Source organism: Centruroides sculpturatus, unplaced genomic scaffold (genome assembly GCF_000671375.1).
Source record: "Centruroides sculpturatus isolate CEXI.00-Female unplaced genomic scaffold, Cexi_2.0 scaffold330, whole genome shotgun sequence".
Classification (NCBI taxonomy): Eukaryota; Metazoa; Arthropoda; class Arachnida; order Scorpiones; family Buthidae; genus Centruroides; species Centruroides sculpturatus.
Genome location: NW_019384592.1, coordinates 201,242 through 222,829, shown reverse-complemented (window position 1 = coordinate 222,829; position 21,588 = coordinate 201,242). Strand labels below are relative to the sequence as shown.

Genomic DNA, 21,588 nt, shown 5'->3' with positions numbered 1-21,588 from the left:
TAGTGAAGTCAACAAGCGAGATGAAAATTAAAGAATTTCATCAATTGATTCCCAATTTTATACATTTTTTTTTTTTTTTTAAGAAGAGAGGAAATAAAGGATTGTTAAAATCCCATTCACAGTTTAAGTATTCTGGAAATTGTGAGATGAAAATCTCATCCCACATCTTTCATACACGAAGATGTGCTTGGCACGTCATTATCCCTATTCAAATTATACTAGTTATACGTGATTTGCTATATTTTTTCTCTCTAGTTGAAAAAACAATGATGGACAAACGTCAGAATCTCGGTGCCAGCTTGTGTCGGTGACAGTCGACATTTGAAGGACAAATCACATGTTAACCTACTTTAATTGCCGAACGATAGTTAAATTATCACGTTTACTTATCTACTTCCATATATTGATGACAAATTTATTAATAAAATAAGTGAAAACATTTTAAAATTTCGCTAAAATATCAAAATCTTTTATGAAATCTTCACCCAATCGTGAATCTTCGCTTAAACATTTATAAATCAATATATTTTATTCGATATAAACATTCGATCTTACTAAAAAATAATTTGGAAATGTAAAATCAATTATAAATAATCGATTAATATAATATCAATAATCGATATCACACTCACCAAAACTATATTAATTACTTTTCTATAATTTCATTATCAATTTTATTATTTGATAAGCTAATAATCAATATTCGTAAGAAAATCGATTATATATTCAATTAATTCAAAGCTAAATAATCGATAACCACGATAAAATCGGTTATTTATGATAAAACTTTATATATCCCGTAAACAGGGAGAGAGAAATTTCAGTTAATTACTGACTTACAATGTGCTCGATTATAATAGAAATCAAGCAAATTGATTTAAATAATCGATTTTAATCGATATATAATTAATTAAAATTGACTCAAAAAATATTAAACTGTTAGTTTGATTACTTATTTATTATATATAAGTGTGATAATCTTTAGAAAATTAATGGGAAAAGTCTAAATTAATCGATTGGCTAAATTAATAATTAATCGATTAATTAATCGAATTATTAAGTCAATCGATTAGTTTAATAAAACAATTGATCAATCGATCTTAATTTCGAATTAATCGATTAATCGATTACTCGATTAATTAATAAATTATTCAATTGTCATTAATAGTAATGAATGATTCATATTCGAGTTTGATGCCTTTAAAGACAACATGAAGCTGCCAAAACTCTATGTCAATGTCTCCTCCCATTGACATCTTTAATTATTATTCTATCTGAAGTTTCGATTAATTATTCTTATTAATAGATTAATCGATTATAATTGAACGATTATAATCGATTAGAAAATTTTTTTAGTTATTAAATATGCATCACTTCATTATTATTATTATTATTTAAATGACAATAACTTTTGATAACTTTAAATGATACTTGATGATGCTAATTTATTAATTTTTATTAGAATATATTTAAAAAAACACATTTACTATAATTAAAGTTATTCTTATTAAAATATTAAATTAAAATTTTACAAAATACATAAAAATATATTTTTATTATTTAATTGTCAAAAGATGGCGCAACTAATAAAAATTTTTTCTGTAACTTTAATTAATAACACAAGATGGCACTGAACTTTTTAAAATTTACATAAACTGAGATTAACATAATAACTAAATTATTACTAATTAATACATTTTGTCGAATTTAAATAATAATAAATTAATAGTAGATTTTATTAACATAATATATTATATTAAATAATTGAAAATAATATATATGCATACTTACTATTGGTCGATTTCTAGTGACATCACGAAGATGATACGAAGATGATACCGAGCTCAGTGTCATCGCTGAAACTAGTTGGGCAAGGAATGTAAAAGTAAGTCTCGTTTTATTTATATTACTTAAATTAAATGATTATAAATAAATATATTTATATAAATTTTATATTTACCTTTTATAAACTTATTACTTGAGAAACCGAACAAATTCTGAGTGTTTTCGTGTAATGTTGATGTTATTAAATTAAACAATATTTGTTAGATAGATGCCCATTGGTTAAGCGAAACAATCATTCATTTGACTGGTTATAAATTTCTCTCTCTTTTTTTCCCTTGACGTCACTGCTATTGTTTATTTCTAGTATGTTGTACTTGACTCCAATTTACACTAATTTTATACACGTGTTACTTGTTTATATCTTTATGAAGTAGACCTTATTAACAACCTGATACAGGTTATACCTATATAAGTCTTCAAAATATAGATAACATGGGAATTCATATGTACAAGAGGACCTATGAAGCCCTCTAAGCGTGGGAGCGCTTAGAGGTGCGTAAAGGTGCCGCACGTTTGGTTAATGTTTGGCCCTCGCCGTCTTGAAAAGGCCCCTCACTTGTATTTTGTACTGGGTCCTGCAAAATGTGGAGGTGGTTCGGTTCCTTGCTACACGATGTATTTAAATTGAATGATAATTAATTAAACGAATATTATATTCTATTTGGATACTATTATATTTTCAATTAAGCCGCTATTAATAATTAAATTTTTAGAATTAAATTAATTGCTCAATGTCTTCAGTTACATCGCTTGTGATGGGTCTACGTACAGAGGACATTTGCAAATGTTTATAATAAATGATCACAAAATTTTAATTGTATTAAATTTATTTTTCACTCCTTCTTACATTTTATCACCCAACAAGAAAGCATCCTTTCGGTTGAACAAATTTTATAAAAATTTGAGCTAAGAGCAAGAGAGGTGGAAAGACACGAGAAACAGAATTTAGTTCTATCTTATGGAGCTGATTACAACAAACTTGGGATAGAATAACTGTAAGAAGCTGGAATTCCTCCTGCATATATTACAGAAGCGATGGGAGCAGCAAGACCGGGAGCTGCAAGAGCAGGAGCAGCAAGAGCAGGAGCCAATGGAGCAGCGGCTAAGGGTGCAGCAAGGAGGGGTGCACCGATGGCTCCCTTGTTGACGGCTACAGCAGCTGGATCTTTGGATGGATCGACACCAGGTTCGTTGGTGTCTACCTTGGCACGGAAACCGGCGGCATCGGCTACGTAGCTGACTACCCTTCTACGTCCGTCGGCGTCGGTGAGTCCATAGGAGCCAACTTTGTTGCCTGCGATGTCTCCTACTTCTCTACGGAAAGTGCCGCCGGTAGCGTGGCCTTCCGTGTATCCGAATTGGTAATTTCCTACAGGCTAATGAAGGAAAGGGCCAATTACAATCTACGTTATTTGGAAGAAGAATTTGTAATTGAAGAACTTACGTCCTGCACTCGCTGCTGGATGCTGGTGCCGGTTGAAATAATTGATGCCGGTAAAAATGGCAAAGCTCTGGCTGCAGCCACAACAGCGAACAACAAGAAGTACTGTAGAGAAAAATATATTATTAATATAACTTAAATTTAATTATTAATTTTTGTTTCATTAAACAAATTCTCACCTTCATGTTTGAGATTTTGACTTGCTCTAGTTGATGAACGTCTGCAAGATGCTTTGAAACAGAAAATATTCTTCTTTTATACTCATGGATGGTGGAGAAATTAGGTCAGTTTGAAGTGGCTGATGCAATATTTTCATCTTCGTTTTCCATCTTTTTCTCATCCTCCAACTCCCGATGACCTCGAGATTTGTTCGGAGCATGTTACGCCCTTGCGATCTCCGACCCTGATAGATTATTGCCATTTGTCATCCACAATCCAACATCATGAATTTTTCACGTGATCATCGAAATCAAATGATGCAATTCTTTTAAAAATTTCATCAAACTTGTTTATATTTTCGAACCCTCGAATATATGCTGAGAATTAAGAAAACAATAATTTTAAACCATTAATATGTGAAATCTCTGCGATTTTGCAGATAGTTCGCATATGTAAATTCACTGCAATTTTTTTGTAATTTAATGTATTCCTGTAGAAATATATTTTAAAATTTATTACAAATAAAAGAAATATGTCTAGAAATATTCATATGAATTTTCAAAGGTGTACTTGAGCATTTGAAGAGCGGATTGCAAGATTCCTGGTGTGACTTTTCATGTTGATACCTTAAATTGTTATGTATTTCTTAAATATCACACGATAAAATGATTCCAAATGAAATTTTGGCTTTTACTACAAGATTTATTAAGGAAAACATTAATTTATTTCTCATTATAAAGGTACAATTTTGGATATTGTAAAAGTTTAATAATAAAAGAAAATGTCGCAAACTTCATCGAAATCAAATTTATTTTACGTTTTACATGCTAAAAATAAAACTTTTAATGAATATTTTACCACAGAAATCAAGTTTTCTGCTCTCATGACATGAAAAATAGCTTTGAAAAGAATTTTTCAGTGTTTTATTCGGAATTTATATTACGAGAATCGACCTGGAATTACTCCTGAAATTAAAGTTTTCTTCCGAAGAATCAAGGACGAATTTACACGTAAGCTAAACAAGCAACATCTTAGGGCCTCACGCTAGAAGGGGTCTTGCTCCATCCTCAAAAACAGTTAACACGTGTTATTTATTATTTGGTATAGAGGAAGATCCTCTTGTACTATACATTATAACTTAGCTTTGGGCCACAGATTCAAATGTATTGATAAGAAGTAATTCAAACAAAAATTATTATTGTATTTATTTTCAGGCACTTTGCAATTTTTATCATCAAATTTTATTTAGTTTCAAAGTACCAGTATTGATAAGAATTAAAAATTTTAATTTCTCTGAAATTTAATGAGATTAAACTCTTGGATTAGATGATCTTTTCAAGGAAGGTCATTTTTAGAAGGCGTTCAAGTGAATAATCGAATACGCCAACTAAAAATGTCTTATCTTATAGAAAATTCTTCTATTTTTAGTTTGACAAGGTCATATAAAAAAATCTGTATTAAAATAATTACTTGTATTACTAGTCTACAAAATGTAACAAGCTTGTTGTCAAGCGGAAGAGGATGATAAAATTATCCATCATTTCTAGAATTTTGGATCTTTAAAATTACATCTAGAATACATTTAAAACAAATAATTAAAATATATTTTATTCTTAATATATTATTATTATATTATATATATAATATATTATAGGCATAGTGTCTATGCCTATAATGAATGTACTGTATGCAGGGACTCATTAACACATGACCTCACGGTTATGGCTGGGGCCTCACTCTCTTTAAATGTATTCTCTTAGGGGCCTCATCTCGCTGCATTAATAATATTTTTCTTTTTGTAACAGGTTTGTTTGTTTAGTTAAGTTACGGCAACGTAACATTTGGGGGAATGCCTTCCGGGAAGTCTTTTTAAGGGTAGCTGGCTCCTATTCAGGCGTTACAGAAATGGAGAAAATCCGGAAAACTCCACATGGCCAGTCCGTCCTGGCGAGGCGCGAACCCGCGACCGAACTCACAGTGTTCCGGAAACGGAACCGCTTTTGTAACAGGATCTTTGGTCAAACCCATAATGGATATAAAAATCTTACAATAGAAGACGGCATAGTGAGTGAGGGACGGGCCTCCTATAAAAATTCTGAGTCCACCCCGGTTTCCAGAGGTTTGAACTGGTTTCTTTATCTTCCCGGCCGGCTAATTTGACATTAAACCTAATGGAAATTAGAGTTTGATTTACGACGGTTTGCTTAGCCGTCGCTAAGCAAACTCTACCATTTAATATAATGTTATCATAAAGTTATGTAAATTTTTAATTTATGAGAAAATATCTGCAACGGTATATAGCGATAATTTGTATACTAAAGAGTAAATATAAATTAAAGTATACCCCTGTATCACAACTTAAAAGTTGGGGGTTGTAAAGCGAGCGGTAGTAAATCTGATTCTAACGTACCGGGCACACTTTTTGGTTCTACAGTTTCTATTCGGCTTCATTTCAAAGTTCAACTTTTTCTTTATGAAGAACACGTTTTGTAGTATGTCCTTCACGCTAGTCTCTCGGTTATCTTGATCATCTTGTTCTATTTTTAATTTTTAAAGGCATTTTTGGACTACAAAAAATGCTCCTATTTTCCAAAGGTTATAAAGGAATTGGGAGTGTGTTCTTTTTAAATGTCTCTATAAACTTTGAATTCTTAACATTGTCATTTTCTAAACATTACGATTGTCACAGCCTTTTTAATTATAAACTTATAAAAAGAATTAGTAAAATTATTTTATAATGCGCAGTAGTGTCTCTCTACACTAGAATTCTATTTACTAAAAGTTTAATGTTGTTTGACTTTATTGAACATATATTCATTAAGCTTTTTCCGTTTTGAAATCGCTTCTTAAACAAGACTTAAACGCGTTATCCTATGGGCAAAAGGAAATTTCCCATCAACAGGGGGCCTCAAACCACTCTTTTGTAAGAAAACATTCCCTAAAAAATTTTTCCCCGACGAAAAATGTCCAAAGTCAACATTGTACAGTACATGGGGGCTCCCTAATTCAGATTTGCCTGGGCTCCATGAAGTTATAACACGCTACTAATATAAGACAAAAATTATTCAAGAGATCCTTAATTAACTTACGAGTCTCTTGTATTAGAATGCCAAATTCCAGAAATCTCTTTGAATTGCCATGTTCTTAAATACACAACGTTTCTATTATTTTTAAAATTTTGTCAAATTAATTTTAATTAAATAGAAATGTCTATTTCGCTGTTATACCGTTTCCAGTTATTAAAATAGGAATTTCTCATCTCTTCCTTGCTTCATCTTATCCCAATCCTCTTTGTATTACATATTAACCTCATATATATTTAAAGTTATTTAGATTTTTCTCATATAGTAATTTTAATTTTTCATTTAAAATATTCTATTCGCGTTTTTCATGAACTATAGAGGGCGCTGCATTTTTACAAAATGGCTACTTTATCTGGGTTGCTTGTAACTAGTAATGTAAAATTAATCATATATTACTGTCCGATATAATGATATATGCTGCCTGTAGCTGTTTATCGAGAAATTTTATAGAAAGAGAACAATTATTGTTAGCGGGACACGTCATTATGTGGTATCGAAACAAATGAGTGAGATCGTTCTATACATATTTGTGCCCTTTGTGTTAAAAACATCAGCTTTGACATTGTCCCATCAGGGTCGGGTTTACAAGTAAAAAGTCTCGACTTTCAAGGGACCTCAAACATTTGTACAAAAAAGAAAATTGAAGTCAGATTTTGTAATAAGCATTTTTTTACAAACCAACAAAACATACTTCACTGTTTATTTTGTGTAGTATTTCATTAATTTTTTTCTAAGAATTAACATAAGATCTTTTTTAAAAAATTTATAAAACCAATTTAAAAAAAAAAAAGTTTTTTAATGGAATGGGTATAAAAATTTAATTAAACTTAGTTATAAAACAGAAGACTAGTAAAACCTCATGTGTTTTTCTTCCAATATCCATATTAAATCAAAGTCATAGTCTGGTTTAATTCTTTTCTTTTTATGATTGACTTCTAAAATCGTGAAGGGTTGGTAAGGGGCCTTACAGAATTCAGCTTAGGGCTTCGAAATGCTTAAATCCGACCCTATGTCCTACACAAAATTACCGGCATTTTAAATTTTAACAAAATGTTTTAAAATTGACAGCATAACTTGTTTGTGAAAGCTGGACAATCGGGAAACTGCCAATTCTTAACAGTCTAATCCACTCTTTCAGAATTCAGAGCTCATAAATGTAACCGATCAATTTCCGAATAATCATCTGCTTTTCCCGTTTTTCGTGTGGGAATAGACGAAAACTTATGTCAGGCTCTCGTAAGGCTTTGAAATTGCAATTTGGAACCAACAGTAAGCGTTGCTTTTTCTATTGCTTTTCATCTTTACTGCTGATAATACACAAGAATGAATCAAACGACCCAGATAGAATAGTTTTGTTTTTAAACACCAGAGGGCGAGCATTCGGTGAAAAATGCGAATAATCTGGATTATATTACACTAATATTATTTGCTTGATTGTATTGATTGAAACTTTCCATTCATTCAGTTATTTGTCCTTTCCAATTTTTTATTATTCCTGTAAAAGAATAATAAGAAATTGGAATATAAAATATCTTATGCTGCTGTTTGCTATTTCTGTATTTCTATGCAACAGAAACAAAGGTAATTTCCTTAACCAGTGAGGTAACCTCTAAGCATTGCTGTGCTATGTTCAGCTAATTATGTTTGTTTATTTCTGAAAATTGCTTAGAAGTTACTTTTATTTTGCAATCAGTAGCCATTTCTTTCACTAGAATCCATAAGAAGCTAGTCTTAATTATCGATAAAGAAAATATCTAAGGCAATGTTCATACATAATAGTACGATTAGTATCTAAGAATGAAATACAAGCGATTAGCAGAAGTGGTGGGTACCAAACAAAAATAATGAGTTAAGTTTTCGAGACTTTAACTCCGAATGGTTATGAATAAACTTTGTAGTATGTACTTTAGGACTGGCCAAACCCAGATGTGGGATAGAAGTACTGTAAGAGAGAGGACTTCCTGCAACTAGTGCAGAAGAAGCGATAGATGTTGCAAGAGCCGGAGCCAATGGAGCAGTGCAGCAAAGAGGGGTGCACCTTGTTGATGACTATTACAGTTGGGTCTTTGGATGGATCGACACCAGGAAGTCCATTCATAACCATAGAAACTTAAGCTGTGCAGATGAAAGATCTGAGGATATTTGGAGGATCTTCTTCTCACACATCTGCAAACTAATTAAAAGTTCCTCTGACACCGAATTTGTATAAAAAATAGACATTGGGTGTTTGTAGACACTAAGCAGCTAAGAGAAAAACCAATGGCAAATTACGTTTCACATGAAACAGACTGTCATTGGCAATAATTTCAAGATTTCGAGTATTAAGAGAAGTATAAGATATGATTCTGTATGTAATTTATCAGTAGTTAATTATATGAAATGTGTTAATAAAATATTTCAATTCTTCAACAAATTTTTGATTCATAGTTTACTGATATATTTATATTTATCAATTAAACAATATTCATCTTACACAGGTACTGTACGTCTATATAGAGGCTGTCCTTAAATGACATCCACACTGGATGGGAGGGAGGGGGTTATTTGATCCTCTGTGATATTTCTCATATGCAGTGTCATAAAGTTTTTTTTAAAACTGCTAAATTTGCAACATATCCTCGATAAACTGCACTTTTTAAGTCTTTCCACAACTAAACAATTAATGACTTCCGCTCCAGACAGGAAGTTAGAGTTAGAAATACAGATATAAACATTAAAGTTCGCGAATTTTTGGCGCTTTTGGAAGCGCCAAAAATTCAAAAGTGGAGCGTTTTGGTATTAATTTTTTTTATGGAAATGTCTTTGGCATGTCCTGAAATGTCACCATACCAGATCTGGTTACATTTGAATGCCAAATTTCTGTAAATAGCTTTAAATAGGGGTACTTTAACTACAACCATTCCAGTATTTTGTATCATTTATATTAATAATTGCAGTCAAATCTAGTTTAAGTGCCACCATTTGTTCATCTCTGAAATTGGCACTAAATCGAGCGTAACGCTTAACCGAAGTAGCTCAAACAACAGCTGTGTTTTGATGGAGTCTATGCAATATTTCGAGAGTTTGGTTCTCGAAATATTGCATAGACTCCATCAGATATTCCCTTAAAATATTAAATTGCATTTAATATTTTAAGGGAAAATCTGTTCATAAGTATTCATAAGCAATTTACGAAGTGACGCTGCATAAGTTCGTTATATCGCGGTTATATAGGGTTTTAGAGATTTGTTATCGGCACCTAAGCTTTCAAACATGGAAAGCTTCGGTGTCCCTATATAAGAACTTTGTCTGGACCGGAAGTCATGTGATTTTAATGTAATTCTCATATTTCAGACAAAATTAATTACATATATACTATATATATATTTTATTTTCTCTATTAATTTTCTACATGAATTCCTGAGTTACAATTGCATTGAAAATTTCACAAGCATTTCTAGATTTGTTGGAAGAAACACCGGAGAAACAGGAAACGAGGCAACATACAGAAAGAAGAACCTTAACCAACTTGCAAAAGTAAAGAAACTTAGATGATTAAAGGACTGGCCAAACCCATGTATGGGATAGAAATGCTGTAAGAGAGGGGACTTCCTGCAACTAGTGCAGAAGAAGCGAGAGGTGCTGCAAGAGCGGGAGCCAATGGAGCAGCGGCTAAGGGTGCAGCAAGGATGGGTGCACCGATGGCTCCCTTGTTGACGGCTACAGCAGCTGGGTCTTTGGATGGATCGACACCTGGTTCGTTGGTGTCTACCTTAGCACGGAAACCGGCGGCATCGGCTACGTAGCTGACTACTCTTCTACGTCCGTCGGCGTCGGTGAGTCCATAGGAGCCAACTTTATTGCCTGCGATGTCTCCTACTTCTCTACGGAAAGTGCCGCCGGTAGCGTGGCCTTCCGTGTATCCGAATTGGTAATTTCCTACAGGCTAATGAAGGAAAGGGCCAATTACAATCTACGTTATTTGGAAGAAGAATTTGTAATTGAAGAACTTACGTCCTGCACTCGCTGCTGGATGCTGGTACCGGTTGAAATAATTGATGCCGGTAAAAGTGGCAAAGCTCTGGCTGCAGCCACAAGAGCGAACAACAAGAGGTGCTTCAGAAAAAAATAAAGCATTTTTAGAAGCTTTTCTTAATTATTTATTTATATTTACAAAGTATACACTTACCTTCATTTTTCAGGGTTTGACTTGTTTCGATCGATGAACGTTGCAAGATGCTCCGTGTCGGAAAAGATTCAGCTTTTATACTGTTGGAGAGGAAGAAAATTAGGTCAGTTTGAAGTGGCTGATGCAATATTTTCATCTTCGTTTTCCATCTTCCTCATCTTCCATACCTAGATGACCTCGAAATACATTCGAAATGCGGTTGACGCCCTTGGTACCCCCATCTCTGAGGGCAGTTTTTGACCTCTCGAAGTCAAAATCACGATACTAGCGCGTGATATTTTCGATGATTAATTCTAAATAATTTATTGTTAAAATAACTTTTAAGCAACTTGTTTAAGAAAATTTTCTCACTATTGTCAATTTATCTCGTAACCGAATGTTAGGAAGAAGGCACCATAGATTTGTATGGAGGTAAACGTGTCTTCTATGCATAAAAGTTTAAAAATAATCCTAAATACTTATAGCAATTGTTTATCTTCATTAATGCTTGATAAAGATACTTTAATAACGTTAAAATTGCGTTTTACCTCTAATAATTTTCGGTAAATTTTAAAAAGATCAAAGAAACTTTATTAAAAATCTCATTTCCTATTCACGCCAACGTATCTTCAACAACTAAGTTAAAAATATTCTGTTAAAAAATAAACAGGATTTCTAAAAATAAATTCATTAACATTATATTGAATCTATGGCCTTTACTGATATCGAAGGACAGCTCATCGCGCATGTTAATTAATTTAAAACACGAATCTGATGCAATTCCTTCCACTCAAACTATATATCAAAAGGGAACGTATATAACGTTCCCTTTTGATATACACAGTTTGAGAGGAAGGAATTGCATCAGATTATTCTTTCATATGAAAGAAAGAGGTAAGGTTGCTGCTTCCAACTCTTCAATAGTTTAAATTCTTCTATTTTAGCGCTGAAATAATTTAAAATAGCTTATCAAAATGACTCTGTGAAATTCTGTTTTGGAGCTTTAGAAGGTCTTTTTTAGATAAGACTCATTTTGAGGCCCCCCTCCGAGTCCAAGTACTCTCCTGGAGCCCTTCTCTATCTGGTTTTGGTAATGTGTAACACATTATTAATATTTATTTTCGACTAGAGCCTAATCTTTCATCCTTATTGCTGTGTTATCCAAGTATTAAAAGTGTTATTTAAGTAAACAATGAGAGATACTCACGTCTTTAGGATCCGATGAGTTCACTGAATCCTAAAGAGTGAGTGGCTCTGAAGAAAATTACAGTGAAATTTACTTATTTATGTTCAGAAATAGGCCGTATCTTCACATAAGCTAAATAAGCCGCAGCTTAGGGTCTCGTTATGAATCTATAGTTAAGGGCTTCACATTTTACACGTATCATTATTTTATGGAGTAGGAAAGTTTGTTATGTTTGAGGGCCACAACAAGCCCAGTCTCGGATCCTATTACCCATTTAAGAATTTTATAAACAAATTTTTAAATATCGTATTTAATATTACACTTAAATATTGTGTTTTAAATTTGATATTCTTTAAAATTTACTCATCTTCTTGTTACAAAATTTATACCATTTACAACTTACTATTTTAGAGTTAACATAGGATCTATAAAGAAAATAATTATGAAAAGTTATGAATAATATTAAAAAATTAAAAATTTAATATTCTATGCAACGTAGGCTAATTCCTAATAAATTGAGAGAAAGGATAGAGATCGAAGTAACTTTTGATTACTTTCGAATACAAAATAAAAGTTTAATTTAAAGAAACGACTAAATTAAATACTTTTTCTACATTAATTAATTATAAAACGTGAATTTCAGATCAATCTAAGACGATTTTAATGACAAGAGCTCGTCCCGAAAAGTTGCAAGATCGACAGTGAAACTACATTTACAGGCGTACGATGTAAGTAAATTAATTTTATATAATTTTTTTTAAATTAAATTATTTTACATTTAAAAAACTATGAATTTTTTCTTTTATAACATTTTAAAGAACAATATTTATCAAGTTAAAAAGATTTTTAACTTGCACCTTATTGCACGGGCGATCTGCCTTAACGGTGGATTTTCTGTGGAAAATGGTCTACCTATTTAGGTGTTAAGCACGTGAAGATAACCAGAAAAACTCCACTGTATATTATTTAATGGATTAAACTTTTCGTGGATTTCTGATTCATAATTTATCCCTTTGATGGCGTTAAATTCAATTACTCATTATTTATAATATCTCATAATGCGATAGGTACTTTATACATGCACAAATTCTGTTTCTCAGAACCAAAATGGCTTCATATCAGATTTCGAATGTTAATTTTAATACGTAATTTTTACCTAATTATTCTATTTTTATATAACAGATAATGATTATGATTAACGTTAAAAAGTTAAATTTCATTCTTCTCTCGAGAAGTAAATCTTTGGCAGCATCCAAACAAAGATGATTAAGAGAGAAATTTACGGTTAGAAGCTTATTTTTCCTTCGCTTTTGAGGATTTCTCTTCGATAAACATTGCTAGGTGTTGTGTGACGAAAAAGTTCTGCTTCTATACCCGCTATTAGACTCTAATTTTTTTATTTTATAAGGTAAAATATAAGAAATTAGTGTATAAAATAGTGATTTTTTATCTTTGTTTGAAGCTTAAATGAATAATTTTGGCTCGTTAACACCTGATCCAATTCAAAAGTGCATGTATTACAGTACAGTAAGGTGCGCTTGTACAAAACGTACAGCAATGTTTACGTTGCTGTACGTTTTGTACCAGAGCACGTTGCTGTACGCTTCCGGTGTGTACACGCACGCTCTTTAATCTACTTGAAGACAATTCAGTACATAACTATACTGTTGTTAAGATTGACGAAAAAGCCTGCGAAAACGTTAATGTACACGTCATTGAACAAACTCGACATGCTTAATGATTCGTGTGCACATAATACAGTATTTATTTTCTATCCAGATATAGGTCTACTGTATATAAAAGCTATACATGCACATTATTGTATACTAGCATATAACCGACAATTTTGGATTATCGGCTACTGTTTCAGAGGATGCCGGATTACCGGACATTAATCAATTACCGGACCGAGTAATCAGAAACCGGATTAGCGAACTTTCTACTGTTTATTTTATGTTGTTATTTTGCGCAAACTTCTTTGCATATAACACATTTACAAGACCTTTAACTTTGTAGCCATCAAGCAAAGAAGATGAAACATTTCTAGTATATTTTCACAAATATTATTTAATTTTACACGTGATTTGTTTATATTTTTGTATGTGTTTTACGGAATTATTTACTGAGAATGTCGATGGAATCATCTCTTATCGGCCTCCATCTTTTTTCTGTTCGTCAAAAAATCATAAAGAATGAGGTAAGCGTGGAGATTTACTCGATCATTTTGCAAAAAAAAATTATTAATTATTAAAATTAATATTTATTTAATCACTAAAACATGGAATAAAAATCGTTTGCGTTATATTTATAAATAATACGAGAATAATAATGGAGGCCATTACTACGAAAGAGGTAGAAAGTTGTATACTTTGTAAAATATAGAAAAATTAGATTATAAAGATAATATTTGTCTGAAAATGATAAATCAGCTCATTTATTCAATTTATTAATATACAATATACGGTACAGTAATACAATAATACGCTATGTTTTGTATATAACACAGTTTTGCATGGTATGATTTTTGACGAGTTTCCTCCATTGTATCCGATTTTCGCCAGATATTTTTCCTTCTTTTCTCAACCCCTTTACCTTTACTTCCATTTATATCCAGCCACTTCATCTTGGTCTTCCTCTACTTCGCTTTCATCCTATCTCCATTAACATGATTTGGCTCTGAGGTAACTTTCACCCCTTCTCGTGACATGCATCGTGGTCTTCTTGTATTTTGTAACTGTAGTGTAAACCATTTATTAACCATTATAGACAATATACATTGATGCATAGTGATAATGCATCCATGTATACATGATTAAATATTTCTAGGACTGTATGGTTCTTTAAGGAATATTATGATTAATTTTATAAGAGAGTGTTTTAAAATGAAGGACATGAATAATAGAGAAACTATTTAAGTACGGAAGTGGGGAATTGATGAGGTAAGGATTGGGAAAGGGTGCCTTAGTAACTAAACTATGCAGTTATTGGCCCGAGTATTTATAATAATAAAACTGCAAAACGCAAAAATCCAGCAACGAGTTGCTTAACTTTCCCGGCAACATTTTAAATTGCCCGTGTGGGGCCATCTGTTATGCTATTTTATTTAAAAAAAACGTTTCATATTTTTAACTATTATAAAATGGCAAAAAGTTTAATTTTGAGGGTAGGGATGGTTTTATAAAACAAAATTGTAAATGCTAATAACGAGTAAAACTGTTATTAAGTCCGACCCTACTGGAGTTACACACGACCCTCATTATCTCCCACCCCTCAACCTTTAATCATCAAAATTTAATAGCATCAATGTTCCTAAGACACGAACCTCCCTGCGAAATTTCAGAAATTTTCGACAAAAAGCACAGGAGTTATTAAGCTTCAAAGAGAGTGAACAAAATCGTTCAACATACACTAACATTCATACATACAGAAAAAAAAAACCCGAAATTTTTTCTCATTTCTCAACGTTTCAAGGTCCTCTGAGTCCAAAAATGAAAAAACTTCGGGGGTCAATTTTTGATCGATCGCCATACTTTCCCTCTGTTATGCATAACAGCCGTGAATTATACAGTATATGTAAGTAGGCGGGAAGAACCTATAGGGAATACTTACATTACTCTGATAGTCAGATAGTGTTGACCTTTCTATACAGGTTCTTCCCCTCCTAATATACACTGTAATTCCCCGCCATAAATCATTTTCCTGTGTTACAGAACGTTCTAAGACTTCAAATTATTGTTTTCGTCTTCAAATTTATGTATATTTAAAAAATATATTTTTGTCCTGAATTTTTATTGTTAAATTAATTATTATTTATTAATTTTCCTTGATTTTTAATTGTTACATTAATTGGTTATAAAACATATCATATAATTTAAGTTTTATTTATATTTTATTTTTTTAATAATACAAAGTACCAAATACACCTCGTAAGACGCTTCTTTGTCGTTATTTTTCCTTCCAATTGATCCTGTTCTAAACATACAACGAATTTAACTGAATAAAATCTGTTAGATTTTATTTGGGATTTTCTTAAAAAGAAATGGCTCTGAATCAGTTTTTTCTATAAACTTTGACGCATGATTACGCTCCACTTCGGCCTACTAGTGGCCCAGTGGATAAAACCACTGAATACTGTAGTTAGTCGCGGGTTCGTACCTGACCAACATGCTAGCCACGTGGACTTTTTTGCTTTTTCATGTGTCTAGCACCTAAATAAGACCAGTTTCTCATAGAAAGTCTTATCGGAAGGCACTCTTCCTTGGCATATTGTCCTCGTGTTGAATGCAACATTCTTATCTCATGATTCCCCGCCTAACCTTATTCCATAATTCTCTTCCTTACCTTATTCCGTCATTCCCCTCCCTCCGCTCTTCCCTTTATCGTTGCCTACCATTTTACAATAGAAACAACGTAATTTGCATATATGCAAATTTCCTTGCACATAATTTGCATATTAATTGTTTACGTTACGTGAAAACATTTTTATTAAACCAGATTTTTAATATAAGCTAAATTTGATTGCATAAGTTTAATTTAATCGATAATTTAATTTCAGTGGATCATTTAGAAGCTACCGTAAAAATTGATGAATATTTAATTGAAGATTTAAAACGAATAAGAGAATATTCCATTTGATAATGGAAAAATTTAATATTTAAGTGAATGTAAGAGTTGCGAAAGCGTTTATATAAACATAAATCATCATTAAAATTGTAAAAATGTAATTATTTGCGTACCAGAAACGTTTTAATTCAGTGGAAAATACGTAAAAAGCAATAGAATTCGACGTAACATATTGTTTGATCAACAATAATATCGCAACGCCTATACCAGTTATTTGGCTGGTCATTTTTTTAGGTCATTCAAGGTCGTCCTTGCCTATAGTCGAGTCATCGGCCGCACCCTCTTCCTCTTGTGTCTGCTTCGATGTTCAAGGACCTTTCTTCTTCCTCGTGCTTTCACAATCTTTTTATCAATGCACATGGCAAAGAGCCATTTTTATTTTAATACAATAAGGAAGTCAACAATAATTAACACTGGAAACATCAATAAGGAAAAACATTGCCCGTGGAAAATTTTGTTAGGTACTTTTTAAAGTTTGTTAGTATATAGCTACGTAACACGTGGGTAATTTTGCCTAGAGGGTGACTCCAGGAAAACTTTTTATGGAAAACTGGCCCGTATTTAAGTGTTACATACGTAAAGAAAGATTAGAAAACTCCACAGGCCCGTTGGTGAGGTGCGAACCCACGAAATATTAACTTTTTTCGAGTTTAATATAAAATTTTATTATTATAACATGCAGCAGTATCTTGGAATATCAAGTTGAATTTCTTGATAAATTATATGTACGGGTGATTGAATTTAGAAGGTCTCTATCGTGACAGGTAGAGACAATTTATAGACGAGATCCATAAATGATTACCCTTGAGTTAGATTAATTGGTTTCTGGGCGTTGATTCTTTCTGTAATTTACATTCCTCGCTCGTTTTCAACAGGAATGACTAGGCTACTACTTTGCGCTTCCATGTTTTTTAGTAAAAAAAATTTATCAGCGGCCTTCGAATATTTATATGAATTCAGTCTGAGATCAAATTAACAAATAATAATTTTGTTTTATTATCCATCAACAATCTTACAAAAGAAAGTATACAAATAGCCCAAAGCGTATCGACAGCAAAGATCTCGGGACACCAAAGAGATTTACATTAAGCAAAGCAAGAGTAGAGAGGGAGTCGTGCAGATTTCTATGGCCTTTCTAGAAGTACAAACCGTGATGACCGTACGCGCCGTACAAACCGTGATGACCGTACGCGCCATACAAACCGTGGGCGTATGGAAGAGCAGCGTGGTGGAGAAGACCTGGAGCGATGGCACCTTTGTTGACTGCTGTTGCAGCTGGATCTTTGGATGGATCGACACCTGGTTCGTTGGTATTGATGGTAGCACGGAAACCGGCAGCATCGGCTACGTAGTTGACAACACGTCTACGACCATCGGCGTCGGAGAGACCGTAGGAGCCAACTTTGTTGCCTGCAATATCTCCGGATTCTCTACGGAAGGTTCCACCAGTGGGGTGTCCTTCATTGTAGCCGAAATTATAGTTGCCTACAAGCTGTAATGATAAAAGGGTTTTTAAAAAACTTTTTCCCGGACGAGTGCATTTTATTGTAGAAAATTCGACTTACGTCCTGAGAACGGAAGTTGCTGCTAGCACCATTGGGGTGTACAAGGTGCAGTTGGCCATAAGCGGCTGCTACGACACAGAGTAAAATGAAAACCTAGAAAGATATAAAAGTTAATTTTCGTTTTCAATATTAAATATCGGTTAATTAGCTTCCTTTCTAACTCACCTTCATGATTGTTGATAGAAGAGAGGAAGTTACCGAAGCAAGGTGCTTACTCTCTTCCTTCCTCACCCTTAAATACTCTTTTCCCAACTGACGTAGTAGTATGGCTCCACCCCGTGGTCCGATTCACCGCAAAAGATAGCATTGGATCCACCCCGTCCAGTCGACCTTGTCATGAGTTCATCCCTCATGAGATGGGGAGAGTACCGGGTGTCACGATCTCCACCCTTCGTGCACTTCCCAATATTTCTATTGATCGGCCAATGATAGAAGTTTGGCCATTTCTTTTGTTGTTCTTGATCCAATTCCAAACCGCTTTGTCCTTCGAGGAAGCTCGCATTGTAATTTACAAGGTTAAGAATTTCTCCGATTAGAATTAAGGAAGCGGAGTTTTAAAGGAATTTGCATAATATTTTACAATTTTTAATTCGTGAGTAATCGAAGAACAATGCTTCGACGACTCGAAAGTTAAATAATTTAGCATTCCAAGCCATGAGCAATCGAACAAAATAGAATGTGGAAAATCAATTGTTCGTGAATAACTTAAGTCATATTAATAAAATTTATAAAAATTACAAGAATGTATTATAATTTCAATAATTCCTAAATAAAATTTTTTCAGGAACTGCTTTTTTTTTAAAAAATAAAAATGCATAAGGAATAACCTTCAAATAAAGGCCAGTTTCTATGTTTTCGTCAGTGGCCGTTGTCCGGAGGTTTGTTTAACTGTACATAACACCCAAAGTGTAAACTCCTAGGGTATTCATTACGTATCCACTTAAAGGAAGAGAGCAACGCCTAGAGAAGAAACGTGTGTTTGGTCCATGGTAGAAAATGAATCCACACCCTTTATAATTTGGTCAGAATAATCGATATTTTATAAAAGAATCCAACCCATTTTTTCCCATTTCGATCTTTCTCGCTTCGATTCTAATAAATCTTCACATATAATTGTTAATTTTAATGTGCGAATGTGATAGATAATTTGAATTAATTTATGTAAAAAATAAATTTTGTACAAAATTTATTTTTTATATAAAATTTGAATTCCGTGTCTAAAAATCGTAACTTTCTTACAAAACTGCGATTTTGAAGATTCGTCCGATTAAGTTCCGTATCAAAATGTCCCTCTTCGAAGGTGTTTACAGAAACAAAACTTTAAAAAATAAGTTAATACAATAGACGTATCAAAAATTTTATTATATAATAATAATAATAAAATAATATAAAATAACCATAATAGTAAATATTCCACCCAACGTTAACAATTATTTATCTCGAAAGAAGTGCCTATTATGAAGTTATCTGACCTAGTTCAGATAGAAGGTGAACTTCTACTCGCTGTGATTCAAGGTCTAAAAGGCAGAGAAATCGGAGGACGATTAAAATTCCTCCTCTTCCTTCGTCACGTGATCCAATAAGATGTAGTATATAAACTCTCGAGAAATCTCAGCAGAACATCATCGACGATTCATCCACAGCTAACCATGAAGGTAAGTAAGAACCATAGGTTATATATCGAAATACTTCGAACGTAAAATGAATTTTACCTACTCTTTTAGTACCTGATCCTCGTCGCCCTCTTTGCAGCCACTCAGGCTATTCCCCTGTACCACTTTGGTACCGGTGCCAGCACCCAATTCCGTAATCAGGATGTAAGTAGTTCTTTATTTTCTGACGTTTTGCGTGTAGTTTCTAAACGGAATTTTAAATAAATGGAATTTTTTTTTCTCTTTCGACAGCCCGTTGGCAACTACAATTTCGGGTACAACGAAGGCCACGCCACAGGAGGCACCTTCCGTAGGGAATCTGGAGACATCGCTGGCAACAAAGTTGGTTCATACGGCTTGACTGATGCCGATGGACGTAGACGAGTTGTCAACTACGTAGCCGATGCTGCCGGTTTCCGTGCCACCATCAACACCAACGAACCAGGTGTCGATCCATCCAAAGACCCAGCTGCAACAGCAGTCAACAAAGGTGCCATCGCTCCAGGTCTTCTTCACCACGCTGCTTTACCATTAGCTCATTACGGAGCCCCATACTACGGTGCACATTTGGGATACGCCGGCCATTTTTGGTAAAAACAATCGCATTTTGTTAGCATCTGCACTCTTCGTTGCTTTATAAATTGTTTGTTTGCATAAATAAACGCACAAGGTATGCTAAAACTCTGCTGGGTGTGAGTGTTTTATGTATAATAAAATTAAACATGAAGTAATTCTCTTGATTCTTATTTGCAAAATTAAGAATTCGCAACATTTAACGTGGTGCTAGGATCGAGTTTTCACATACAAAATGAAAAGGTTATACCTAAGTTGTGGGCAAGTTTAAACGGTATGCATATTTTTCATTACGTTTAGGATTAAATTACTAATTCATATCATTAAAGTCGTGTATGAAACTTGATAAACGTGTAAGTGCGAGTGACGATCGCGTTGGCTTTACAATGCGTGTAGAAAGTATTGCAGAGAAACTTCCTTAGCAGGGATTATATTAGGGAAAACCAAGCTTTGGGGATTATTTGGCACAGATTTATTTATATCAGAGAACATGACTAAGAAGTTATCGTTTTAAAAATATCTGTTTTTAAAATAATAATACACGAGGTTTCTTTGTACAAGGTATGATCAAAAACTTTCCAGACTGTGACACAATTTTATTTTGATAGTTTACTAAAAAGGATCCTCTGTATCTAAAAATGCCTCCACTTTCTCCGGTTCTGAAAACTCGCAGCAAAATCATTCTTTCAAAGGCTTCTTAAAACTTCAATCAATTTTTGCTTGATTAGAGTCATCTGTAATTTTAGTAAAAGGAAAAATCATTCTGAGCTAAGTCTGGACAATAGAATGGAAGAGGAAGTGTGGGATTGTTATTTTTTAATAATAAAAAAAAATAACTGAATGATCTCTACAGAGTCGAGCATCTTCGTAATGGAGAAACCAATTCTGAGTGCACCAATTTTTATTATTTTTTTTCCTTGCAGCCTCCCCAACTTACAAAATGGACAGATGCGTTTCCGCATTTTCTGGTTGATTGTTTACTTCTGGCATGAATTCATGACAGCCTAGACTTTTATTTTCAAAGGTAGGACCTTTAACTTGGACTTCGTCAATCTGGCTTTTCGGTTTTGGGTCGGTGACTGCCAACCATTAACTGATTAGTTTTTTTTCGGATCGTACCCAACGACCCAATTCTCGTAGCCTATTATCAATTTACCTGCCCATAATTTGTCGTTATCACCATTAAAAACACATGTTGGCAGACCCTTTGACGTTCTTGTTTCTGCTCCTGAGTCAATATCAGAAGAACAAACTTGCTTGCTCTTCTTTTTAAGCCAAGATCTTCATAAATGATTGAATGACACGGTCAGTATA

At 33.2% G+C, this 21,588-nt stretch overlaps 3 protein-coding genes across 4 annotated transcripts; 1 reads left to right on the top strand and 2 right to left on the bottom strand.

The window, feature by feature from the left end:
* The first annotated feature begins 1,815 nt into the window (after positions 1–1,815).
* Positions 1,816–20,423, top strand: LOC111624778 (cuticle protein 14-like). 2 transcript variants are annotated; one of them, XM_023367717.1, is made up of 5 exons: positions 1,816–1,885; positions 12,505–12,589; positions 19,496–19,704; positions 19,774–19,866; positions 19,954–20,423. In XM_023367717.1, exons 3-5 carry the CDS (start codon positions 19,699–19,701, stop codon positions 20,293–20,295), a joined length of 441 nt encoding a protein of 146 aa, XP_023223485.1. In that variant the 5' UTR covers positions 1,816–1,885; positions 12,505–12,589; positions 19,496–19,698; the 3' UTR covers positions 20,296–20,423. The 2 variants fall into 2 exon arrangements, with proteins under 2 accessions (XP_023223485.1, XP_023223484.1); XM_023367716.1 differs by lacking the exon at positions 1,816–1,885 and adding an exon at positions 10,721–10,799.
* Positions 2,814–3,471, bottom strand: LOC111624795 (cuticle protein 14-like). The gene is made up of 3 exons (XM_023367746.1): positions 3,466–3,471; positions 3,290–3,391; positions 2,814–3,221 (listed from the first exon to the last, which is right to left on the bottom strand). Exons 1-3 carry the CDS (start codon positions 3,469–3,471, stop codon positions 2,814–2,816), a joined length of 516 nt encoding a protein of 171 aa, XP_023223514.1.
* Positions 10,055–18,329, bottom strand: LOC111624794. The gene is made up of 6 exons (XM_023367745.1): positions 18,215–18,329; positions 18,050–18,142; positions 17,634–17,976; positions 15,776–15,828; positions 10,522–10,623; positions 10,055–10,453 (listed from the first exon to the last, which is right to left on the bottom strand). The coding sequence occupies exons 1-6, from the start codon at positions 18,218–18,220 to the stop codon at positions 10,055–10,057; spliced, it is 996 nt and encodes a 331-aa protein (XP_023223513.1). The 5' UTR covers positions 18,221–18,329.
* Positions 20,424–21,588: the final 1,165 nt, after the last annotated feature.